The 25,968-nt window shown below is 47.1% G+C and overlaps 1 protein-coding gene across 1 annotated transcript; it reads left to right on the forward strand.

Annotated features, from left to right (window-relative positions):
* The first annotated feature begins 3,395 nt into the window (after positions 1-3,395).
* Positions 3,396-14,084, forward strand: LOC117007231 (tubulin alpha-8 chain). Its single transcript, XM_033080229.2, has 5 exons — positions 3,396-3,488; positions 8,134-8,356; positions 11,306-11,454; positions 12,773-13,453; positions 13,697-14,084. The coding sequence occupies exons 1-5, from the start codon at positions 3,486-3,488 to the stop codon at positions 13,985-13,987; spliced, it is 1,347 nt and encodes a 448-aa protein (XP_032936120.1). The 5' UTR covers positions 3,396-3,485; the 3' UTR covers positions 13,988-14,084.
* Positions 14,085-25,968: the final 11,884 nt, after the last annotated feature.

The raw sequence follows: 25,968 nt of genomic DNA on the forward strand, positions 1-25,968 counted from the left end.
GACCATCAAGTCCAAGGTGTGACCAACCCCCACCTTGTCAACTAGCCCAGAACACTGAGTTCCAGGTCTACAAACACTTCCAGAGATCAGGACTCCAAACCTCCCTGGGAAGCCCCTTCCAGTGTTTAATCACCCTTTCAGAGAGGAAAATTCTTCCTGATGTCCAACCTGAACCTGCCTTTGATGCCACATGAGACACCCAACACAGCCTGGGGAGTGGGGCTGAGGCAATGCCAGCATAGGTTGCAGGTGCCCAAGTCAGAGCAGGTGCTGAATAAGAGTGTGAAAACCTCAGCTGATGCTGGACCAGGGCACCCTTTAACACCACAGCCCAACCTAATCTCTGATTTCATCAGCTAATCCAAAAAGAATACTCACTGCACTCCGAGCAATACCATCTGAATTTTCTGCTTTGGTAAGGGGTCTGAACCATCTCATTTTGTGGTGCTACAACATTTCTAACAGACAATAAAACCCCCTGAGTGTGTGAGTCTGTACCACTGGCAGTCCAGGCTCTGCCCCACTGTTCAACTGCACTGGCAGAGTTAAGGACAGTTGGAGCAGTGTGTTATTTCAGGTCAGAGCATTTGACAAGCATAAAACAAATCTTATAACTAGTTTAAAAATAATTATTGAAAAAAAAAAAAAAGACCAGTGGGGGCACTTATTTTCCATACATTGTACAGTTTAGATTAAACTTTGCTCATAAGTTGAAGATTTCCTTAGTAATTTGGAACAACAGAACCAAATGTATTGCTTTGAATGAGCAGATGAAATTCTCACAGATATACCTGGTGTCTAAAATGGAAAGCTTTGAGAAGGGAAAAAAGAGAACACTGAAATATTTGTAATACAAAAGCAACTTGTGGAAGAATTATATCGAATTTGATTTAGATTTTCTATTTTCTCTTTTAACCTACAGGAAAAGTATTCCCAAATCTGGGTTTACAAAGATCCCAGTAGCCATGTAGTGCTGGTATTTTGTTTCCAATTGAGGAAAGCACAACAGATGATTAAAAAAAAAAAAAAGAACACCTAACTGGGGGTTTTTCTTAAAGAAAAAAGAACAAAAGAAACTAAAACATTTTTCCCTTTCATTTTCCAATAGCTCATGACCACTACAGGTGGGATGCCTCATGAACATCTTCAGTTGCAAAGGTTTTCAAGGGCAGAGAGCGACAGGACTAGGCAGGGGATGGTTTTAAACTAAAAGAGGAGATTTAGACCAGGTGTTGGGAAGAAATTTTGCCCTGTGAGGGTGGTGGGGCCCTGGCACAGGGTGCCCAGAGAAGCTGTGGCTGCCCCATCCCTGGCAGTGTCCAAGGCCAGGTTGGACGGGACTGGAACAGCCTGGGATAGTGGAAGGTGTCCTTGCCCAGGGCATGGGGTGGAATGAGATGAGCTTTCAGGTCCCTTCCAACCCAAGCCATTCCATGGTCCTCTCATTTCAATTCTTCCTGTCTCAGACAACCAGGACTATCATGGTCTTCTTTACCAAAAAAAACTTCACTAAGGAGATGGTCACAGCTAAAGGCACTTTGCAGCCAAGGTCATGCCTCATTGAAATTAGGCCAAACAATTAGGATTAAATAAATGAGAGAAAAGAAGTCTCTCAGATCTCTTGGAACACAGGTTGAGGGTTATTAGAAGTATAATATTGACTGGATCCGTCAAATATATACCAGCTTGAAAGCACTAAGCAAAGAATTTGGGCTTGCTGAGGATCAAAACATGAAAGAGAAGACTTACCTTTTAAAAAAAACATTGCACACCTGTATGCTTTCCCTTGGTGTCCATCACCCAGCTCACAGGTATAATCACTCCCCACTCTGGTATGGGGATGGCCAAATTCCCTATGCCCATCGGTTTTTCAGTGACACACCACACTTGGCATCATTCATAGGAAAAACAATTGTATCAATGTTATTTGTGGATTTTTCTCCTTCTTCACCTCTGAGCTCCTCTCTTGATTCTCTGATCCTTGATTTCCAGAGTGCTTTTGTCTTTCTGTTCTTTCAGGGTACACCTACACAGGTTTCATTCCACACCTTGGGCTCAAATGATCACAATGGGATTGATAAAGCAGGAGCAGCATCCTCAGCAGGTGTCAGTTCCCTGCCTTGGGGATCAGTGGGAGTGAGGGGGTTCATCCCTTCCCTCCATGTACAGATCCAGCCTGGCACAATTCTATGACACTGCTGTTAAAAGCACCATCTTTATCCAGGCTGCTTGCAGGGCTGAAACTCTACACAGGAAGAAGAAAAATCACCTACTGCGTTATTGTTTAAGATTGTTTTACATCCCTCTCCTGCTGCAAAAGCTCAGCTCAGTGCAGGAAGAAGGAATTTCCTGAAACTGAAGCTGCTGCTGAGGCCCTGAAGGATGGATGAAACTCCAGGTATCAAACATCAGACTCTCACACACAGCAGCTGCTTTTACCCAGGGAGCGAATTTGGCAATCTCAGGAATATTTCTGTTAATACAACACTTAGGACATACCATAGGGTTTTTATGCTTCCCACTTAATATCCAACATAAACTGGGGCATTTAAACACCACATCTACTGATTCCAGTAGAATCTGCGTGGCTTTCCAGATGTGGCCCTTTAGCTTTGAGTCCTTTCCATTTTGTGACTCTTCATCCCAGTAGTGGCACTTGGCACAGGCACTGCTGTCCCCAGTGACTGCAGTGGAGCTGCCTCCAGCCTCCTGGGAGAGGGATTTGTCCGCCCCCGACTCGTTCAGCCCAGAGACAGCGCCCAGAGCCCGCCGGGGGGAGCGGCGCCTCGGGTCCCACCAGGCAGGTGTGGGGCTCTGTGTCCAGCAGATCCCGGGGCGCCCCTGCCTTGGTCCCAGCTTTGCCCGGGTGATGCACTGGTGGCTTTCCCCGGGCTCAGTGTGCATAGCCGGGACAGGGAGAGCTGACACCCAGGGCTGCGAGGCCACGAGCGGCCCTCAGGTCTCCTTCTCTGGGAAGCAGCCGCTGGCTCTGGGCTCCCCAGGATGAGCTCGGAGCCCTTGGCCAACACCGGGGGGTGCACAGTGCTGAGCCCCATCCCCTTCAGCCGCTGGCTCCGGACAAAGCGATCCCCAGCTTGCAACAGCGATCCCAGGCCCGGGATAGCGATCCCCGGCCCGGCCTAAGAACGGCGATCCCAGGCCCGGGATAGTGATGCCCGGCCCAGCCGCAGCGATCCCGACCTGAAGCGAAACCTGAGGAGGGAGGTGCTGGCCTTCGTTGGCGGGAAGAATAAACCCCGCCCCCTCCCCGCCCCTTGTTACGAATCAGCCAATAGTTCGCGCAGGGCAGTGACAGACATTTTTATCATCCAATAGCGCACAGCTGAGCACATACCACGCCAATGAGCACAGCGGAGAGAGCCGAGCGCCCCGCCCCTCACCTTATATAAGGTGAGCCCGGTGAGGGCTGCTGCTGTTGCGGTGCTGCCCAGACACGTTGCCCGTCTGTCCCGGCGCTCCAAACCATGGTGAGTAGGGTGAGGGCCCAGTGGTGAGGGGCAGCCTGGCGCTGCTCCGCGCGCTGCAGCGGGAAGTGTGGAGATGGGATTGGCGGTGGGACGGCCCCGCTGGGCCGTGGTGGACGGTGGGTCTCGCTTCCCCGAGTCGTGTCTCGTCCCGCGCCCTGTCGTTCCCGCCGTCTCGTCCCAAAATGGTGGCGGGCTCCTCGAGAACATGGCGGCCTACGGGACCTTCAGCCCCGGCCGGCTCTGGGGCTGCAGCTCCGTCCTGGGCACCGTCAGCCCCTGAGGCCGCCTGTCCCTGCACAGCGCGGGAGAGTGGCCGGGTTCCCGCTGCGTTTAAACCCGGGGCAGCTCCGCGCGGTGTGCGCGACCCGCAGGGCCGGGGGAGGAGCGCTGCCCACCGCCCTGGGTGTTGCCGCTCCCCCGGTCCTGCCCCGGGGCTGGGGCTGTCCGTGGTGTGAGCGGATGGGGGCGCCGGGGTTGGGCTGATGGGGAGAGTTCCTGAAGGATTTTGTGAGACTGGCTGGCAAGAATGACTTGGTAAATTGAGTCACCTTGAAGGGTAATCTGAAAGGCGTGACGAGGGTGGGATGTCTCGCAGGGCAGGGTTCAGGTGCTGAGCTGGGCAGCACAGCTGGAGGCTGGGATCGGCATGCGGTTCTTCCACGTTCGGGTGCTGGCTTCCTACATCTCTGAAAAGATATTGTCAGAAGGTTACATGGATTTACAAATTAGCAAGACTACTGCTGTAGGTTTATGAATGTGTGGGAAATACTTGTTGAGCTGAAAATGAATGTAAGTTAGAGTATTGGTGGGATGAGGTCCTTGAGGGTTGTTTATTATCACAGTTTTTAAATAAAGTCAGAACAAGAGTATGAATACAGCCCCTGGTCTCTGCAAAGGATACAGGTTCCCTGAAGTCTCATCCCAGGGAAACAACATTCCTCCATATGGTGTGCTTGGTCTGAGCTGGCACAGCCAGTCTCAGGAAGCTTGGCTTTCCATCAGTCTCACACAAGTGCAGCTGGACCTTGAGCACCATACTGAGGAGTGCAGAGGACCTAGAGCCTGCTCCAGCAGTGCCATGGAGGAGCTGCAGGGCTGTAGCCCAGCCGTGAGTGCAGCAAGGGGCTGAGTCTGCAACTACTGGAAGGGCAGTGACAGGACAGGCCAACGCCCTTCAGGTGGAGCACATCCTCTAGGGAAAGGAGACAGAGACTGGGCTGGAGAAATTCTGCCTGAAAGTTTGTGTGCTTGCAAATAAGATCTGTAAGTGTGGGGAAAACATTTAGTGTTAGTTAAGTAAATAAGAGGCTTCTGTAGTGGCTTGAATACAACATTTACAAGCCCTGTCTGTATGCATTTAATCCTTATTATGAAGCTCTCATCAGTTATGTGGGAAGGGCCCATATTATAGTGAGTGTGACAGTTCTCTTGCCTGTCATTCCAACTTGGAGCTGATGCTTTTGGAATAAAATCTGGGTCTTGTTCTTTAGTGTTCTTGGTGCTGTGAAAAGGCCATGCAGTGCAAAATGGGCAGAGAATCTGTTACTGTCTGACAAAGGTTTGTGTTTCATTGAATAACCACATGCTACTTAAAAGTCCTTAGTAAAGTTGTAGGAAAGCAGTTGAAGGAACTCTCAAAGTAGAACTCACGGTAGCACCAGGCCAGGCTTTGTGACTGACCTTGTCCAGCCAAGTTTTGGAAACCTCCAAGGGTAGAGATCCCCTCCCACTTCTCTAGGGACCTGTTCCAGGGCCACACCGTTCCACTGGGGAAACTTTTCCTAACACCCAAACCTTGCATCAGCCTCTGAGAATCTGACCTGGTGCCACTTCCAGAGCAGAGGGAGGCCTTCTGTGCTGGCCATGTGTCTCCTTTTGTTCCCTGGTTTGCCCTACTGAGGGTGAGAACACCCTCTGGGACGTTCAGACAGGTTTCTGTGGGAGCTCCAGGATCTTTGCTGCAGGGCTACCTCTCAGTTACTGCTGTTTGTGCAGGGAGTCATTGCCCAATATGTTGAACTTTGTATTTTGGCCAAGTAAACATGCCATGGTTTAATGTGGCACCTGTATTGCCTGGTTTGTGGCTGTGTTGCCAAGCTGTGTCTTCACAGTTGGAAGTGACCCACAAGGGCTGTTGAGTCCAGCTCAGGACACCCCTGAGAATCCCACTCTACCTGAGAGTGTTGAGTTCTGCCAGCTTTGGGATTGTGACCACTGCACTGAGAAACCTGTTCCATTGTCTGATCACCCTCTGAGGGAAGGATGTTTTCCTCATATCCAGGCAAACCTTATAGCTTCCCTTGAGTCCTGTCATTGGTCACCAAAGAACTCCCTGCCTCCTCTCATGCTCAACTCTCCCATCTTCTCCTGGCTAAACAAGTCAATGGCCTCAACTGTTCTACATACTTTTCTTCTTTACACCCTCTATCTCTGTGGTGAGGTGTAGTCCTGACACACTCAGTGACCTTTCCCAGCTGCTTAGGAGTTTCTCTAGCAAGGCTTAGGTCACTGGTGAGAATCCAGGCTGATGTAGGGATCTGTGTTGTTCTCCTCTCCCTGCAGAAAAGTTTCAGGCTGTCCTGCTCTCCTAAAGGGATGCTCCCTGAGTTGTTGCCATGGTCTGGTCTCTGTGACACTGCAGCCAGTTTTCCTGTCACCTCTTTCACGCTGTGCAGCTTGGCTGTGTGTGTTCTCTGCCATGGCAGCACTGAATGAGCTCAGTGCTCAGTCTGGAGAGCAGTGACTATGTCATGACTTTGGAGAGAAAAGTGTGGCAGCAGCTCTGAGTAAGGCTGCTTGCAGAGAGGATGTGGGCTGGACACCTGAATATACAGCTTGGATGGATGGAAGATTAAAAACAGTTCAGCTGTACAGTATTGTGCTTGAAAACAGGCAAAGTTTGGTTTTTTTACAAATACAGATTTTAATTATGTGGGGTTCCCAATGGGTTTGAAAGGACTACGCTCCTGCTTTTCTACATTGACTGTGGATGTGGACTAGGCAGTTCTAGGTCATAAAATCACAGAATGGTTTGTGTTGGAAAAGACCTTAAAGACTATCCAGTTTCGTCTCTTCCATTATCCAGGTTACTTCAAGCCCCATCCAACCTGGTCTTGGACACTTCCAGGGATGGGGCAGCCACTGCTTCTCTAGGCAGCCTGTGCCGGGGCCTCACCACCCTCACGGGGAAGAATTTCATCCTAACATCTAATCTAAGCCTATCCTCCTTCATTTTAAGGCCATTTCTATTTGTCCGAAGTCCCTCTCCAACTCTCTTGGAGCTGCTTTAGGCACTGGAAGGGGCTCTAAGGCCTCCCTGTAACCTTCTCTTCCCCAGGCTGAACACCCCCAGCTCTCCCAGCCTGGCTCCAGAGCAGAGAGGGCTCCAGGCCTGGGAGCAGCTCCGTGGCCTCCTCTGGGCTCACTCCAGCAGCTCCACGTCCTTCCTGTGCTGGAAGCCCAGGGCTGGAGGCAGCTCTGCAGGTGGGGTCTCACCTGAGTGGGGCACAGGGGCAGAATCTCCCCCTGCCCTGCTGCCCACACTGGGGGATCAGCCCAGCACATGGGGGGCTCTGAGCTGCCAGAGCTCGTGGTCAGGGCACGTTGAGCTTCTCATCCACCAACACTGCCATGTCCTTCTCCCCAGGGCTGCTCTCTGTCCATTCTCTGCCTGGCCTGTACTCCTGCTTATCCTGGAATTCCAGGAGACCAAATTGTCCCATCCAGTCATAGGGTCTGAACATAGTTTTGGCTAACAGTCCCATTAAACTGAAGTCTATATAGCTTCTTCTAGAATGTGCTTTGCTGACATTCAAAACTAAATGTTGAATATAAAATTGCCAGTGATGGACCAAGAGTTTGGAGATGTTTCTGTTATGGCTTGACTTTTACCATTTGAAGTCCTATGCTGCAATATTGAAGAAATGGAGTTTATGCTCTAGACATCAGAGGTAGGTTGGGAATTCATGAATGGGTAGGAACAGATAATTTTGCTGCTATGAGCTATTTTCTGCATGGCTTTCATTAGGTAGTTTTATCTGGTGTTGAGGAGTTGAGTACCTTGTGTACAGCAGTGTGGTTTGAGGCCTGATAGGTCTGTATTTATGGAAGGATATGGAGTGGTTTGTTAGACCAGGCCTTTCCTACGGAATGTCAAAGTTTCCTCAGGAGATCGGGAGAATATTTTTTTGACTTTGTTTATATTAAATGAAGTGCTCCCAGGTCCTGGGAGGATTTTTCTACCTCTGGTGGCTGTGGTCTGCGTAATGCTGTTCTGGACACTTAGGCCAGTGAGAGGTGTGATCATCAACTTTTCCAAATATTCGGTTTGGTATGAAGAGAGGAATTGGCTGAAGAACTTGAAAGAGTTGATCAGACTCTTCCTGTCTGATGGAAGAATAACAAAGAGAAATGAGCTTGTAAAAATGATAATGTCCAAAAGGGTTTTTCTGGGTGGAGCTGATGATGTCTCAAAGGGGCTTTTGTGTTCTGTTGTGTTTTGTGCCAAATGCCCCCAACACCAAGACAATAAGGCCAATGTTTTAATGGCTCTGCGGGCTGGGGCTGGCAGTCCCCCGGGTGTGCTGAGCCTTTGCTGAACAAGGGCAGTGCTGTTTGTGCTGAGCGATGCGTTTCTGTCCCGCAGCGCGAGTGCATCTCTGTCCACGTGGGGCAGGCTGGCGTGCAGATCGGCAATGCGTGCTGGGAGCTCTACTGCCTGGAGCACGGCATCCAGCCCGACGGCAACATGCCCAGCGACAAGAGCGTGGGCGGCGGGGACGACTCCTTCAACACCTTCTTCAGTGAGACGGGCGCGGGGAAGCACGTCCCACGGGCCGTGTTTGTGGACCTGGAACCCGCAGTCATAGGTAACACTGACTTGTGCAAGGCTCTGTTCTACAGTGCCATGGTTTTTGGCTGAGGGATCCATCCCTCTGGTCCTGAAAAACACTTTGGGGTTTTAAACTGTTAGTGCATAAAGGTTGCCTACACCTTCCTAGGGATGGAAAATACTTGGCTTTATGTTTAATGAGACTGGCAAATGTGCACTGTGGAGCTATCAAGAATTTCAGCATTACCTTCTGCCAGACTGTGCAGTTAAATGGGTTTCATGAACACACTTCATACTTTTGCTATGCAAGGAGCAGTTACAGCCCCTTGGAACAGTAGGGCATGATGTGTTCTGCAGTCAGTAGAACCTCCTTAAGAGACACAATATATCATTAGGAAGATTCCTTATTGTACACAGGAATGATTCCTGTGGTTTCCCAAAGCAATCTGTGTAAGTTGAACAGTGCTTGCAAAAATGAGTCCCCATAGCTGGCTTAAATTCAGGGACTTCTGAACATGTGCTTCAACTTCCCGTTGCCTCATCTTTGAGAAACAATCTACTCCTGAAAATGAGTTCTGTTTGAAGCTCTGGCAGCACTGGCTCTTGGTGTTCAGATGTGATCCCATGCATCAGCCACTGACCAATCCTCCATCCTGGGACAGTAGATGCACTGTCAGCTCAGTGTGAGCCCCTGGTTTCACAAGACCTTCATCCCTTGTGTCAGGAATCCTGGTTTTCCCCTCACCAGTGTGTGTCAGAAGTAATTCTTCTGGAACTGTTTTTTTGTTATCTTGTCTCAAGTAGTGATTTGGGACTTTTATAGCAGAGGTCTGTGTTGCCTGTGCTTATGCAGTTGCTGTATTTTATCCTTCTGCAATACAGAGTTGGGGAAATGTGTGAATGTGCTCCAGGCTTCTCCTCTGTACTAAACCATGGCTCTCCTGTAACTATTGAGTGTAACACACCAGGCCCCTTCTTGTTACAAACACAGCAGAATGAACCTCCCAGGGGAACAGAAGGATATCAGCCTACCTAAGTGGGAGTGCTGGGCTATGACTTTTAAATGAATTCGGGTACCCTTGGCCATACACCAATATTCCCAGGAGCCATTGCTGGTCTGGCTTTGAGCTTTTTTCAAGCCTGTGGCTGTTGTCTCCTCTGCTGCTGGCCAGGTGGTGGCTCTGAGCACCCAGGAATGGCTGAGAAGTGAGATGAAGAAGAGGTGGCAAAACAGGGCAGAGGAGCTGGTGAGTCTTGGAACAAATGCCAAAAAGTAGTGAGTGTTCCAGTGCTTGTTGGTGATGCAGGTGTGGTGTGGGGAGATGGGCAAGGTTGGTAATACTCAAAGTTAGGGGCTTTTGTTAAAGGTTACATCATGTGCTTTTCTGGGAGTTAGCTTCATTATTCCTCCTTGGCTAATGTGAAAATTACTGCTCCAGTTTCCTGGACAGGGCTCATGAGTCTCCCCCTTCATGCAGCAAGTCCCTATGCACTGAATTTATGGAAAACCCATCTTTGTGCATGCAGCAGCTGTGCAGCTGCCACATGTGTGCACAGGGATTTCTGTCCTTCCAGATTAGTGCTGGTCTTGCAGAAAGCAGCAGGATGGAGGATATGCGCCATCACTGTGGATATGGTTGTAAAATGCTATCAAACATTCCACCACAGAATAGGACAGTGACATCTGAGAATTCAATATAAAGTGTCCTTACCAGTCTACCCCAGCTAGACTTGAAAACATGGAGGACAGTATGTCTGGGGCAAGCTGGTTTAGCTGCCCCCTCCCCTAAGCCCTTTGTTCCAGGCACACTTTTGTAGTCCAGTGATTGATCCTCTGAGCTCTAAAAGTTTTGTTGCTTCCTGAGGGCTGTCCTGACTCATGCTACCCTTGTCTGCATAGGATAAAGACCCGTTTTATTTTGTTTCTGTATTTTTCCCTTATTACCTGTATTTGTCCCTTGTAATGTGGAGTGGTGTTGTAGGAAGTCTTAGACACAGGGGTATTTGAGGTGGTAAACTTTTTCAAATTGTTTATATTTTAATGCAGTCTTAGAAATACTTTAGAATATCAGATTGCAGACTGCAGTGGAAACTGCTCAGCCTAAACTGGTTTGAATGCTAACTATATTTTTTTGTCTTAAACTTTGCTTATCTTTGTCCTGCTTGTTCCATTTCAGATTAATGAATGCATGCAAACAGGCAACTTCAGCTGTAGTGAATAAAACTCTCTGCTGTCCACCTAAATTTAAATTAAAGGATGCAATACTGCAATAGCACACAACTTGAGTGGCTTGAGCTAAACCAGAGACAAAGCTCTGCTGAGTGTCTTTGTACCTTTCTGATAGGACAGAACTTTAACCTGCTGGTGTAAGTGGATGTTTCTGGGAACCTAGTGGCTCTAAACCAACCTCCAAATGTGTAACTGCTGAGGGATGCTGTGTGCATCTGCACAGTGGTTTTAACACAGCTGTATGTGCTGCAGCTTACAGCTCTGGGTTTAGATAATTGCAGAACTCTCCAGGAGCACCTCCTGTTCCTTTTGAACCCTTCTCTACCTTTGGCAGAAAGTACAGTGAAGAGAAAGAACAGGCAAGCAGTGTTGGCTCTGCCTGCCCACACAAGCATCCTGGAGGGTTTGGGAAGTGAAGGGAGAAAATGGGATTTCAGCTGCTGAGCTGCAAAACGGGACTTAAGTTGTCTTAAACTGAAAGAATGGTTCTGCTGTTATAGACCAGTTTTAAATTGCTCTGACAGGTCAAAATTCTAAGCTTTGGTGTAAAATAGGACAGTTTTCTAGGCAGCAACTTAATTTTTTAGTTATTCAGCATTTAGGATGTAGGAAGTCACCTACTGATAGGTAGTTGCATTTTTTCCCTAAAGGTTTAAGTACATTGTTCTGGACACCCTCAGAAGTTTGAAAAAGCTGGTCTATATAGAAAACTGACTTACAAATCTTTATATAATAATATGTCTTGTTTCTCTGCAGATGAAGTTAGGAATGGGACATACCGGCAGCTCTTTCATCCTGAGCAACTGATATCTGGTAAAGAAGATGCTGCAAATAACTATGCTCGAGGTCACTACACGGTTGGGAAAGAGATAATTGATCTAGTTCTAGAGCGTATCAGGAAGCTGGTAAGCCTTCTCTTCACTGAAGGCTCTGAAACATCTGTTTTACAGGATTTGGAAATGAGGTTATCAAATACATAGCCTTATAAAATGTGCTTTAATTTCTTTGTGATATGAGAATCTATGGACTTAAGTCTGCATCTGGTTTTATTCTTAGCCAACTGAGAATGGCTGGATTGTTCCTGTCAGATATGGCTTTCAAGTGGCCTAAAATGCTGTTGAGGCACCTAAAACTTTATATATAGTTTCATGTTCAGAAAGCCAGAACCAAAAATTATGATTTTCACAGTTCCTGCTGGAGAAGGATTGGTCTCTGGCTGTGGCTCTTTCAAGGAATTTTAAATAAGAGTGCTTGCTTCTGTGGTTTAGACTGCTGTTTGCATTTCCTGCTGTTATGATTTCTGCACTAGTTTTATGGTAATAACAGTAGAAAAGGAATAAATCTCAGTAAGTTGGGATGTTTCAGCCTCCCCAGTACTTTAGTCATGTGGCAAACTTAAAAAGGTGACTGTTTAGAAGGTTCAGGTTCTCTGTTGAGGGCTACTAAGCCACATCCGTTGCCCAGTCTGTGGCACAAAGGTAGGAATTTTCATTGCACAAATCCCATTTGCTCTGATATGGAATGCCATGTGAGTCTTAGTGTAAAGTTCACCTTTTGCAAATCACAACTGGAATTATTCTCTGCATTTTACTGCTGCAATCTCTAATTAAAGCAATGATAAGTTTGCAGCAGGCTGTACTTTGACCTGAAAAACCATGATAATTTATTTGTACAAGCTGTTGGCAGTCCCTGTTAATGCTGGGAGCTGAGCATCATGTGGCACCTTTTTGTGAAGACAAGCCTGTCTAGTTTTGTCTTCTGAGTAGATTGAATGGGACTGGCACTGTAATAGCCCGTGACAGCTTACTTCCCTGAGCAGGATACACACTTGGCACTCATACAGCATTAGAACAGTAGCTCTGGGATTGGGGGATTGTTCCATTTTTGTGCAGATAGAGGATACCAAGTAACTAAGGGATAGTGTGTAGGTCTTTGAATATTCCTGCTTTTCAAACTTGTTGTTAATGGCCTCAGCTGAGAATCAGGGGTAGAAGGAATTTTAAGGTAGAAGTTTGAAGTGGTCACCATCCAGTATGTTGGGGATTTAAACCAGGCAAGAATACTATTTTTCATGGGGTACCTCCTTGATGCTTGGTGGATAAATTCCATATTTCTGAAGCTTGAACAGCTGGTATGTGTCAGAATTCAGAGCTGTCTTTCTTGAGCTTGACTGGGGATTCTTAATGCACACAATGTCTTGAACACCTGTATTTTCTCTTTCAGTCAGATCAGTGCACTGGCTTGCAGGGCTTCCTGATTTTCCACAGCTTTGGGGGAGGGACTGGATCTGGTTTCACCTCTCTGCTGATGGAGCGCCTCTCGGTTGACTATGGGAAAAAATCCAAGCTGGAATTCGCCATCTACCCTGCGCCTCAGGTCTCAACAGCTGTTGTGGAGCCCTACAACTCCATCCTGACCACCCACACCACGCTGGAGCACTCTGACTGTGCCTTCATGGTTGACAATGAGGCCATTTATGACATTTGCCGTAGGAACCTGGACATTGAACGCCCAACCTACACCAACCTCAATCGCCTCATTGGCCAGATAGTGTCTTCCATTACTGCTTCCCTTAGGTTCGATGGTGCCTTAAATGTGGATCTTACCGAGTTCCAGACTAACCTGGTGCCTTACCCTCGTATCCACTTCCCGCTGGTGACGTACTCCCCGATTATTTCAGCGGAGAAGGCGTACCACGAGCAGCTCTCTGTGTCGGAGATCACCAACGCCTGCTTCGAGCCCTCCAACCAGATGGTGAAGTGCGACCCGCGGCACGGCAAGTACATGGCGTGCTGCATGCTGTACCGCGGGGACGTGGTGCCCAAGGACGTCAACGCCGCCATCGCTGCCATCAAGACCAAGCGCACCATCCAGTTCGTGGACTGGTGTCCTACTGGATTTAAGGCAAGTCTCAGTTGCAGCATGGTTTCTTACTTAAACTTCTCCTTCGCTGTCCTGGGTGTATGGAGTGTATTTGGTCTGAGCTGTCCTGTTAGGTATCTAGTTTGTGTTCTGGGATGTGGAGATTTAGTCTCTCATGCAGAGCTGTTTTGTGACACGTTTTAATCAACTGCTGTTGTCTGACTTTGATTATTGTCATTGTCAAACATCACAAAGAAACTCATGGTCTCTTCCTATCTCCTGTAGGTTGGCATCAATTACCAGCCCCCCACAGTGGTTCCTGGGGGTGACCTGGCCAAAGTCCAGCGGGCAGTCTGCATGCTGAGCAATACCACGGCCATTGCCGAGGCCTGGGCTCGCCTGGACCACAAGTTTGACCTGATGTATGCCAAACGTGCCTTTGTTCACTGGTATGTTGGAGAAGGGATGGAGGAGGGGGAGTTCTCAGAGGCTCGGGAAGATTTGGCTGCACTTGAGAAAGATTATGAAGAAGTGGGCACAGACTCGATGGATGGAGAAGATGGTGAAGAATATTAAATCCAACAGTGAATTGCAAGTCTTTGCCATTTTACTGCCTCTTTAGTAGCAATGTAAATCATGTCAAGTGATTGGAATAAACTTCTTTAATCAAGAACTTTGGTAGTGTCCAAACACTATGTACACTCATCAACTACATGCAGTCAGCAACCCAAGAGATGGAGTTCCTTTCTGAAGAAGGTAGCAGAATAAAATAACCATGCTGTAGTTCAATCAGTTCTTGTCCTTAAGGCACTGCTATTTGAAGAGCTATTAGTTCCCAGAACATGAGACTAGAATGAGCTGGAGCTTTGTCTGGATGGTGTTAGGTATACTTTTTCCAAGGCTCTAGAGCTGGTGTCACAAGAGCCAAAAGGAGCTGTGTTACACATAAAAGATGCAATTCCTTCAAAACTAAAGGCTGTTTGGGTTAGTTGTTTCCTATTAGATTTAGCAGGGGCCAGTAACTCGGGGTTGCAGTAAACCTGGATGGGAGGAGATGCCCAGGAAGGTTGTGCCGTAGCATGAGGAACGTGCCACTGTAGCCAGAATCTGAGCAGTGGTTGCTCTTGTGTTGCTGTACCCTCCCACAGAAGGAACTGGAGTCCTTGTCTGCAGCTCTCTAGAGTTAGACTTTGCCTGATGCTGTTTGGAGAAAAAGCTCTGGGTTAACTGGCCACAGTTAAACACATTCATTTTCCCTAAAATGGAATCTTTTGCAGAATTAATTATCACATGGGTTCAGATATGAATGCTACCATCCTTCTGTGTAAGCTGATGGAACAGGGGAGGATTTGGCTAATCAGGTTTATCTTCAGATGTGAACAGCCTCTGTCTGAAACCTTCTGCATGGACTAAGTGGGGGCCTGGGCACACAGTGAACCACAAACCAAGTAACTTCACTGTTGTAGAGCTGGATGACTGAGGAGTCTCTCCCACAGCAAATGCCAAAGGTGGAATAGTTAAATCTTAAGATGTTTGAATACAGGATGTGATTACAGGATATCAAAGTCTAACTCCAAGATGAGATTTGGGCTGCAGAATTTTCCCCATCTGACTTCAAACTTATTCATATGCCTTCTGATTTAATAGCAGAATGTGATGCAGGCCAAGCCTTGAAACCTGTTAGTTAGTGATGTGCACACCTGCGAGGCAGGGGTCTCAGCTGGAATATGTGAGAGTCCTGAACTCCCTTCTGCATGGAAGCTTCAGTGCTCAGGTGATGCTGCAGTATCTGAAATCCCCTCACAAAGTGGGGCCCTTTCCCAATCTCTGTTGGTAGGACTTGTTCTAGGTGGGGGTGTCACCTGTAATACAGAGTAGCAGGCTGCTGCTGTTGATGGAAGGTCCCAGAACAGCCTTGTCTGTGAGAGCTGACCAGGAATTGCTTTGGCTCCTCTTGTCCAGGATCACTCTGTGGTTTTTTCAGCCATTGTGTTGAGTCAATGTAATTTAAGATTTTTGGATCTAGAAGTTACCAATTTTACAAAGACGAGGAGAGAACAGTTAATGCTTTATCACCTCTGTGGTTCTTTCCAGCCCTGCTGTTGTGCAGGATGTGTGGCAATCACACCTCCTGCCATTCAGCACAGCTAAGTGTGGCCAGTGTTTCAGTGAATTTCTCATTTGTTTTTCCTTGTGATTTTATGTTTCAGGGCAGACATAACTCATGAATTTCAAGTCCTGTAGATTAGCATATTTTCCTGCTTACTGGTTGATTAAGCAAATGTGTTTGGGGCCGAGGGACAGACACATTTATTCCAGTCAGAACAACTCCATGTCAGCAAGCATTCAGGTTTTAATGGGATGGCAGTGCCCAGAGAGAAATGTGCACAGGGCTGTTTGATGCCATGCTGGTGTCAGTTTTTTACCCTGAAGATCCTGTATTGCCAGCAGATCATGGGGAATGCTCTGTGCCACAAGTGCAGCACCATAATTTCCTTTGGAAATTGATTATGTTGGAGCTGTGGGTTTCTGAACTGGCCTTCAATGGTATCTTTCAGCAGTGATTTGGCTTTCCTGTGAGGAATTTGGTTTCATTGAAGCCTGACCTACTCCCTCCTGCAAATAATGTCTGGTTTTTACTGCATTGGTGGATTACTTGTATTGAGGCCACTTCCTCTGCGGTGGGAATTGGCTCATGGTGTGTCTGTTTTATCCAGGCATGTACAGTGATGAGGCTGTGCAGGGCACTCAGCACTCATGTAAAATCCTTGTGCATATGGAATGCTGAGCTCTGAAAACCTGGGAATCTCATTCTGTGCAGGCATTAGATGAGAAGCATTATACTTTTAATTTTTAAAGTAACATGTAACAATGTTACTTAGGGAAGATGTAATCTGCAGCGTGCTGGGTGGAAGGTTTCACAAGAGACACTCTGTCACCTGGTAGCCATGGGACCCATGCTGAAAACACATTATATATTTTCAGCCTACATACTGGAAACTTCATCATATTAGTATTAAGAAACCCTGTTGCTTTAGCTAGTGGGCAGCTGCTCTCTGTGTAGGCATGTGCATGCTGAGCTAAGATAAGATAGGGTTTTTCTCAGATATGAAGCCAAGATAATTACAGCAGGAAAATCCTGCTAAAACTGCTCTTGCTTCAGTGAGCTGCAGAAATCCTTAAACATGTTCTAATTACTGCCTCTATGGCTGAATTAACAAATGTGGTTCATCCGCTTCCTGAAATGCAGAGGAGATCTTGCACTGAATTAGAATTTGAGTGTACGAGTGTGAGCTTCTGAAACTTGCAGAGGTTGATGTTAGCTGTCACTTTATGGAAATTACTTGCTTTGCACTCTGAAAAAAGCCTTTCTCTAAATCTATACTTTAAGTGTTGTTTTTTGTGATAAGAAATGCCCATACTTGTGCCTTGCACAGTCATGTTCCTGTTTGCACTGGCAGAAGTGTGCAGGCATTATCTAGTGGTAACTAAATATATCTTTACCTGTGTGGTGACACAGCTTTCTTCAGAATTGAGATTGGCAATTAATAGCTCTCACCTGACAGAATAACTTGTGTGAGTCATGAGGTGGAGGAGGAAGTGAGTTGGAGCCGTGGCGGTCAGCGTGAACTTTGTTGTAAATTCTGGTGTTATCTCTAAGATCTGTTCTAGGGTTCTGGTGCTGTTCCAGGAGAATGCAATGCAGCAGAATTTGATTTCACCCACTGTGAAAAAAGCAGTCAGAATCCCCTTTAATTTTCTAATAACTGTATTATAAGTATAATTATGTACACTTTAAATTTCTGTAGTAAGCATGCTGCAGTGTAATTGAATGATAAAAATCTCGTTTAGGCAGCAGAGGTAACATAAGCTCACAGCTATACATGCCTCTGCCTCCTTCCTACAGATAAACTGATCTCAAGTAGTATCAGAAAGAAATTTGGTGCCTCAGAAACTTAAAATTCTGTCAAATAGGTCACATTCACCCATTCACTCATTTGATTACTTTATGCCCACTTACAGGAGCATGTAAAACTTACATGTTTGCACAGTTTTTGGTTTTGTCCCGGGCCTTCAGCCTTGCTAGGCCTGCTGGCTCTCCACTGCTGCTCCACTCTGGCAAATTCCCCAAGACAAGCCAGGCTGGCATCGTTCTGTACTGACTCTGCTTTGCAGTCCAGTCCCTGTGAGCACTGTAACAGCAGGGAGCTGGAGAGCTGCAGCCCATGCTGCCCTGTGCCCATTGCCTCTGGGCTCCAGTGCCTCTGCTGCCCACCTTTGCAACAGGCCATGGTTTCCTGTGTGTAGGAGATCATGCACAGAAACAAAGCTGCTGTGGTCACTATTTATAGTGCAGAGCTATTTCAGTGCACTGGGGTGGGTTTTTCACTGGCCTTGCTGAAGTTTTGTAGCAACTGTAGATTCCAATTATTTTGCAGGGGTTTTTTTTTTCAATCACAGAATGGGTTGGGTTGGAAGGGACCTTAAAGTTCATGGGCAGGAACACCTTCCACTATCTGGGTCGCTCCCCTGTCCAGCCTGGCCTTGAACACTTCAGGGATGGGGCAACCACAGCTTCTCTGGGCATCCTGTGCCAGGGCCTCAGCACCCTCACAGTGGTATATTTGACGTCATATTTCTTTTATAATTCTTAAAAGTTTAGGAAGAAAGAGTCTGGTACTAAATGTGGAGATGCCATATCCTGGATAGGAGCTGTGAGCTGTTATGGCTGGGAAAACACAGAGTCTTCTGTCAGGAAAAAGATATTGAATTAGGTGACTCCTGATCTTGCATGTTTTGTCACGTTTATAAGGAATTACTTCAAATAAAAGAGCATTTTCTTTTGAACTCTACAAACAAGGACTGGGCTTATAAGTAAATTCAGCAGTAAAGAGCTGTTTAACAATTTTCCATTATATTGCAGGACTCCCTGGAAGGGGCTGTAGGGTCTCTCTGTGTGTTGGGGAGGTGATAATGATTAATCCCTTTGCTCTATCTGGGTTTGAACTAGAAGGAATACTAACAGTGTAACTTCCAGGCTGTGCAGAGACTTTGATCTACAGATTTCTCCTAAAAGTCAGGCAAGTAGATTAAAGATGTGGCATCTCAACTGGCTGTTAATGGGGAGAGGAATGGGAGCATGATGAAGTGGCAAAAATTACATCACTCTAAAGGTTTTGTAGGTGTTGACTGACAAGATGCTGAGAATACCAGGATGCTAAACTAAAAGAAAAAAAAAAAAGGAGGGGGGGCAAGAACCATGTGAGGAGTGGTGCTGTCTGTGGAACTTTTTAGCTAATTGAGTCAGTTAAACCCTGGTCTCCATCCTTCTGCTGCCATGTCCCTGTTCCTTGACTTCCTGCAGACCCTCCTTTGCATGGCCAGCTTCATGTGATACAAAACATGTTGAGTTGTTTAAAGATAGGGTGGTATCTTGAGATCTAAGAATGTTTTCTTAACCTTGTAGCCATCTTTCAGGAGCAGGTTTCCTACTTTTTCTGCAGCATTGTTTTGTTTTCCCTGGTCTGTGTTAGGAGCTTGAAGTACTTGGGCACAAAAAGTTAAATTTTTCTTTTCAAATGTTTGTTACAAAACAATAGCTGTAAATATTAAGTTTAAAGATCCAAAAAGCATTCCAGAAATATTGAGAAATTACTTTTTTCTAGTACTGAACAGTTAACTAGAAATTCAGAGAGACTTGGGGAGTCTTAAGTGAATTACTCTTTATGAGGAAAAAAAGGAGGTGGATCTGAGTCCCTTTAAAATGAAACATTGCAGCACACTGGATGTGCTCATCTTGGCTTTAAGAACTACTCCAGGCTTCTGTGTGACACGAGTAAGTGTGTGAATGGTCTCTTAATTTTGACTCAATACGTGTAGCTGTGATTTTGATACATCAGCTGCAAAGCTGAGGGAGGAACAAGGGTTTAAGCCTTTCTTTGGGAGTTGCAAGAAGTGGGAAGCAAGTCCTGCTCACAGGCAGGAATATCGAAATTCATTTTATAAGATTGGGACTGGAGATCAGATGTTGAGAGAAGTTGGAAAAAATGTTCCAGATGGCTTTGAAGTTTGTGTCCATGTGGATCCAATCAGGGCTGCCCCAAACATGTTGCATTAGACATCACTGCCCCTTGAGCTCTGCTTCCCTCGGGAGGTGTTGGGTGATGTTGAACTGCCACCATGCTGTGGTGAGGGCCTGTTTGTGGCTTCCTCCTAAGCTGCAGTTCTTTTATCTCTAAATAGTTCTGGGTTGAAATGGTGAAATGCTATGGCTGGGCTCTATCTGCAGCCCTTTGTCTGCTCCTTACACAGCAGTCAGCTCTGCTACTGGGACACTGCATCCACCAGGTCAGGGACAGAGCTCCTTGGGCAGTCTGTGACTCTCCCAAACTGTGCCTTTTGTTTGGTGGGTAAGATTGACTTTTCCAAGCACTGCATCTGTTAGAGTTACCCGTAGCCTGAACTGTGTGTACTGGGATCTTTTTGCAATATCAAGGGGATTAGGAGAAAGAAGGTAAGGGCAGAAGTGGACCTTTTCAGTCTGTTTTGAAGTTAGAAAACTTAGAAAATTGCTTAATTCTAAGTCCCTGTTGTCAAGTCCAGAACTTACGTTTGACTTCAGAAGGCTTAAATTGGGACAAATTCTTCTGTCTAAAATGGCTCAAACTTAATGAGACTTGGCTCAGAAGCAGCTGAGGGAACTGGGGGGACTCAACCTGGAGAAAAGGAGGGTCCTTCTGGCTTTGCACAACCCCCTGACAGGAGAGGGCAACCAGGGTGGGGTCAGGCTCTGCTCTCAGGGGACAAGGCACAGGACAAGAGGAAATGACCTCGAATTGTACTGGGGTGATTTAGATTAAATGTTAGGGGGAAAATGTCTTCCCAAAAGAGTGGTTAAGCACTGGCACAGGCTGCCCAGGGCAGTGGTGGTGTCACCATCCCTGGAAGTGTTCAAGAAACTAGTGCATTTGGCACTTGGGGACATGGTTTAATGTTAAACATGGGAGTGCTGGGTGAATAGTTGGACACTGATTTTTCCAGTAATGTTTCTGTGATTTTTAGCCTGCAGTTTTCATCTGCCCTTTCTCCAAGACAAGAACCTCTGAGGTCTTGTCTTGAGGCTGTCAGTGTTCCAGTTCCTGTTTCAGAGGTGGCTGCTGTGAGGGACTTAGGGAGGAATTCCAAGCAATGTTCTTCAAGAAGGCTGCAAAGACTTCAGCATCTTTGTGTTGCTTTTCCTTTTGTTAGAGCTCTGTGGCTGCAACTGTCAAATGCATTTCATGCTCTTACCTCACCACCACTTGCAAAAGCTGCACTTCAGTGGTTCTGCTGAGAGTGGGGATGTTTGTGGCTTTTCAGTTATTTCCAAATCCTGTTGTGGAACCTGTCTTGGGTGGCTGCTGCTGGTCTGCAGCATTCTCAAGAGATTGTGATGTCCCACACTGAGCCTGGTGCTGTCTTCCAGCAATTCTGGAGTTGAGTCTGTGCAATTCTGTTTTCCCTTGGCACGGAGCTTTGTGTTAAACTGGGGAAAAAAATCCCCTCCTGCAAGAAGGGCCCAGTTTTCTTTTGCTTCCCCCAAACTCAGTGTAGGATCAGCTGGGTGCTGGAGCAGGGAACTGTGGAGTACCAGGGCTCATCTACAGCTGCTGCAGAACCACAGACTCCACTGTGTCCCTGCTGAGTGGGACAGAATGGTTTCTGCCTTTTTTCTTCACAATTTCTGTGGTGTGTTTATGTGGAAGGCAGAGCCCATGCATGTATGGAAGTGTCCCAGTCACGTCTCAGTATGTTATAGAACAGCTTCTGCCATTGTCCACAAATGCTTTTGAATCTGGTGTTAATGCCTTGCAGTGAACATATGGCACCCAGAGATGGGGGTTCCTATTCCCTAACTTCCCTCATCATTCCAGCAAGTTACTGGCACTTCCATGCATGGTGCTCATGTTTCTTGTTTTACTTGTTGCTGTGTTTAGTGTTTTTCTCTCTGTGTTTTCAAATTCTGTGCCTGTTTCTTTGCTTGTTCACTGCTGTTGCAGATCCTAGCAGAGTGTTTTGGCTCCAGCTTTGTCTATTAGAGCATATGTGCACTGGCTTCGTTGCTGTCACTGCCTGCAAGTACTTAATGTCTGATAAGTGTCTGCATGTGTTGGATCTGCCTGATGAGGCTGAGGGGGACAGCTTGACCCCATACTGGTTTAGAGTGTTTACTTTAGACTGGTTGTATTACAAACCCATACATGATCTGTGCAGGCACTTCTCTGAAGCACCTGTGTGCTGATACATCCTTTTTTTTAAATTTTTTTTTGCCAATTGTAGGTGCTGGCAGGTCGAGTAATTCTTACTGTTGCATTTGTGGTCACTAAAGGCTTTTCTTGTTTAATCTTGTACATCCTTGTGAAAGATGCTCTAATGTCTGTTGGAGACTTTGAATTTTTACATCATCTTCCTCAGATATGTGTGGTTCCAGGTAAGGACAGTAAGCCAAAATTCCTTTGTGAAACTCCCTCAGAACTCTGTATTTGGAGGCCTAATTTTTTGACTGTAAAGCTCCTAAATTCTTTCCACTGCCAGCTTATTTAATGCCACCCTTTCCCCTCTGACTACCTGCTGGCTCCTCAGCTGCTTTTAACCAGTGTGCCACCTCCCATCAGTCTGCCTTGGTACGATTCATGTGGATTCACTTTTGCTTTGCTGACATTGTCACCTTTGTCATCAGCATTGACTGAAATGTCTTGTCTGCCTTAATTCATGTAGCTCTTGCACATTCTCCATTGCACTCAAGTGATCTGCAACTATTTCTGCACTTTTAAACGCCTTTTAGGAGCAGTTTTTCCATGGCTCTTTATCAGTGAGTGAGTGGTTCAAAACCTAGGTTTTAACTTGGGTTTTAACAGACAACTTTCTTGTCTGTTCAGCCCTGGACTGTAAATTTTTAGTGTATTTTAAGTGCTTAGATGGCTTTGTGTGTACTTGCTGATTGATACCTGGCTAGTAGCTTGGTGGGAGAGTTTAAGTCCCTCTGGAATGCAGGTGCAGGTACCTGGGTACAGGGATCCCTGAATCCTGTGCCATTGCCCAGGCTAATGAGGTGTACTTGCTGCCTTGGTAATGTCACCCCTGGTGTGTCTGGAAGCGAGTCCTGGAGCATGTCTGGGTAACCCAGGGGGATTTCAGCTGTAGCAGGGGCAGGAAACCTGACTAGGAACAAGATTTGCTAATTAAACATTTTCTGCAGAACCAGCTTCTCTCCTTGCCTAGTCCCGAGGGTGTCAGGGCATTGTGGGAGAGGCAGGGGTTTATTTGAGGTGGCACACACAGTGCAGTGGCACACCATGACAGAGAGCTGTGCAGTGCTTGGGCACAGGACACAGTCTGCTGAGTTGGGGGTCGGGTTTTGTGCTGCTTCTGCTTGCCCTGGCAGAAACCACAGCTGAGTTCAGATCCCCCTTGTGATGGTACTTTGTTTCACTGCAGCCAAGGGGCTGGGGCAGAGAAGCTTCATTTTCAGGTCTCAGTGTTTTTTCTAAGAAAAAAGATAGGCTTTGTGGTTTTATACATTGTGGCAAATTGTGTTTCCCAAGTTGCTCTGTTGTTGCCAGGGCTTCACTTTCTCAAGCATTGAGGCCTGGGGCTGAGAGAGTCACCCCATGTTCCCTGTACACTCGGTGCAGAGCAGCAAGAGGGGGTGGGTGAGGTTACTCTGACCTATTTTAGGCACCTGCCTTAAGATAATGAACTTCAAAGCCTCACCCTCACTGCTTGTCAGTGCTTCACTGGTGACAGGTCCCTTGTCACCCTCCACACCAGGAGAATCCTCCCTGCTGCATGTCCTGCCTGGAAGCAGGCTGTGTCCCTCACTGCTGTTGGTTACATGCAGAAGCACACAAAGATACAGCCCAAATTTCCTGAGTGAGTCAGCGACTGCCCAAAAGCAAGGTGAGGCATGTGAAACAGCACCTCAGATCTGCCTTTCCAGCACTCCCAACAGCTGTGGTTTGCTTATCCTTGTTATTAGGGTAGTCTCGGCAAGGATTTGGAGTAAGGCTTTATTCAGCTTTAATAGCAGCTAATGATAGGGTAAGGGACTTACAGAATTTTATTAATAAAAGTAATGCTGAAGGCAGTTGCACAACTGCAGGGGAGCTTCCATATTGGCTCCACATGCTCACCAGCTGTTCTAACCTGGCTGTTGACAGTCCCCACTGGACCTGTGTGCAGCTGGGGGACTTCTGTCCTCAGCCACTCGGTTCCAGCCCACAGGCAAGGCTCAGGTTTCCTGCCTGCCCCCTCTGCAGGCCCCTCAGCAGGGTTTCCTGTGCTGACATCTCCAACCTGAGCAGTTCAGAGCTGCTGGGGCTCTTTGGCTCCCCTGGAGTGTAGAAGGGATCACAGGGGGGTAGTGCAGAAAGGGACAGGGGCATGGAGGGGCAGCTTCTGGAGGAAAGGCAGAGACATACCTGGGCATCTCTAGATTAAAACCAAGGGTTCTGTTGTAGCAAAAATTGCCAGCAAAGTACCCAATTCCCCATCTGAGTGCTGCTGCTGAGCCTCACCCAGGGCACACTATGGCAGGCAGTCTGGCCTGGCATCAGAGCAAGATCCAGTGTGATGTCTGAGCTGGGAGCTATGCTGTAAGTGTCCAGAGCCTGGTGTATTCAGAATACTCTGTAATTTTGACCAAGATCTCAAGATCACAGTGCCTTGTCACTAATAACCCTGTTTCTCAAGGACTGATGTGCATCACCGTCTCTGGGAGCAGCTGGAAAAGTAAACTCCTTCTCTAGCCTTGATGATGACACTTGGGCTGTGTTGCAGGTTTGTACAGGCTGTTGGTTTGCCCAGGAAAACTGGTTTGGTTTGATCCGTCAGAGATTCTGCTTACCAAATCTGTTTGTTCCCAGGAACCTATTTTATTAAAGAGCAGAGAAACTCAGCGCATCTCTTCCTACCCTGTGCTCCTCTAAACATGTAGAGCTTTAATTAGACCAGACTGCTGTGAAATTAGGGTTTTGGCTTCATTGGAATTTCAACACTCTATGTGGTGCTGATGGTCCCTGGACATGGCAGTGCACCTCCTGGGCAGGATCTCCTCCAGCTTGGTTCTGGCTTGTTCTGGAGTGGAGCTTGTGGAATGTTACCATATTTCCCTGACTATTGTCCATTGCAGAGCCTCTGGGAGCTGTTTGCTTGGCTTTTCCAGTGTCCCAAGAGCAGGTATCTTCTGTCTGCTCAGAAGTCCAGGGTCTGGTGTTTCCTAAAGCTGCTCTTCTCAGTGTTCCTGTTATGCCAGGCCAATGGCACCAGCACTTGGTGGGTGCTGGAGCAAGTGGCTGCAGTGGAAGTTCTTGCTGCAACACAGAATTGAACCAAACAGACCCAGACTGGGATGGAAGGTGTTGGGTCAAGGGACTGGTAGCTAACCTTTGTCTGAAGAGAAGGCTGGTCTAGAATGGCAAGGGCAGGTGCACAGAAGGGGGAAAGACTAACCTGCTTTCATGAGACACCAACTGCAGTGTTGCATCTATTTCTGGGGCTCCCAGCACAGAGAAGGGGGTGTGATGCTGCTGGAGCGAGTCCAGAGGAGGCCATGAAGTTGACCAAAGGGATATGGAGCACTTCTTCTGAGAGGAAAGGCTGAGAAAATTGGGATTTCTCAGCATGGGGAAGAGAAGCTTTGGAGTGATCTAATTGTAACCTTCCAGTACCTGAAGGGAGCCTACAGAAAAGATGAAGAGAGACTATTTACAAGGGAATGGCTTCACACTGCCAGAGGGCAGAGTTGTATGGAATATTGGGAAGGAATTCCTCCCTGTGAGGGTGCTGAGGCCCTGGGCCAGAGCAGCTGCGGCTGTCCCATCCCTGAAGTGTCCCTGAAGGTTGGACAGGGCTTGGAGCAACCTGAAAATAGTGGAACATGTCCTGCCTGTGGCAGAGTGTGGAACAAGATGAGCTTTGAAGTCTCTCCCAACTCAAACCAGTTTGTGATTCTGTGATCTTCCTTGCAGAGTGTCTGAGTCAGATAGATAAATGCAAACAAGTCAATATAGGCCATGTGAACGAGGTGCCCCAGGCAGGTGATGGCTGGTGCAGGAGAATGAAGGGAAGGTGTGCCCTAGTAGGAAAGTTCACAGTATGATGCCCAGCCAAGAAAACACAAAAGATTTGCTAAATATTCCTCCAGGCTGATGGAACTCCTACAGTCAAGTGGTATATGAGGAGACCTGTGCTGCAGCAGCATGTAAAGGGACACTGGGATGTGAGTGGTTCTGACCAGATACTCTATTTGGAGCTCACAGCTGGGCAAGGATGGAGGAGTTGCCAAGAATAAATCCCTGATGTATAGAAGAAAACTTGGCTTCAGTTGGAATCCTTGGCACTCCTCACCTTGGGCCAACCCTTTTGGATGTCCTTTGCACTGTGTGTTGGAGTCCTGGTCCCTTATTTCTCCCTACCAGCCCTGAAGCTGCTCCTGGGTTAACACTGAGCTGCAGCAAATGGGGGAATTCTGTTCACAGGGCACCAGTGGAACAGGTTTGGAGAAAGCCCATCTAATA

Source organism: Catharus ustulatus, chromosome 25 (assembly GCF_009819885.2).
Source record: "Catharus ustulatus isolate bCatUst1 chromosome 25, bCatUst1.pri.v2, whole genome shotgun sequence".
In the NCBI taxonomy this organism is placed as follows: domain Eukaryota; kingdom Metazoa; phylum Chordata; class Aves; order Passeriformes; family Turdidae; genus Catharus; species Catharus ustulatus.

Excerpts from the sequence above, each read along its gene's own strand:
- LOC117007231 (XM_033080229.2), top strand. Across the intron at positions 8,357-11,305 it reads CCTGGAACCCGCAGTCATAG|ATGAAGTTAGGAATGGGACA; the intron begins GTAACACTGACT and ends GTTTCTCTGCAG. Across the intron at positions 11,455-12,772 it reads TAGAGCGTATCAGGAAGCTG|TCAGATCAGTGCACTGGCTT; the intron begins GTAAGCCTTCTC and ends TTTCTCTTTCAG.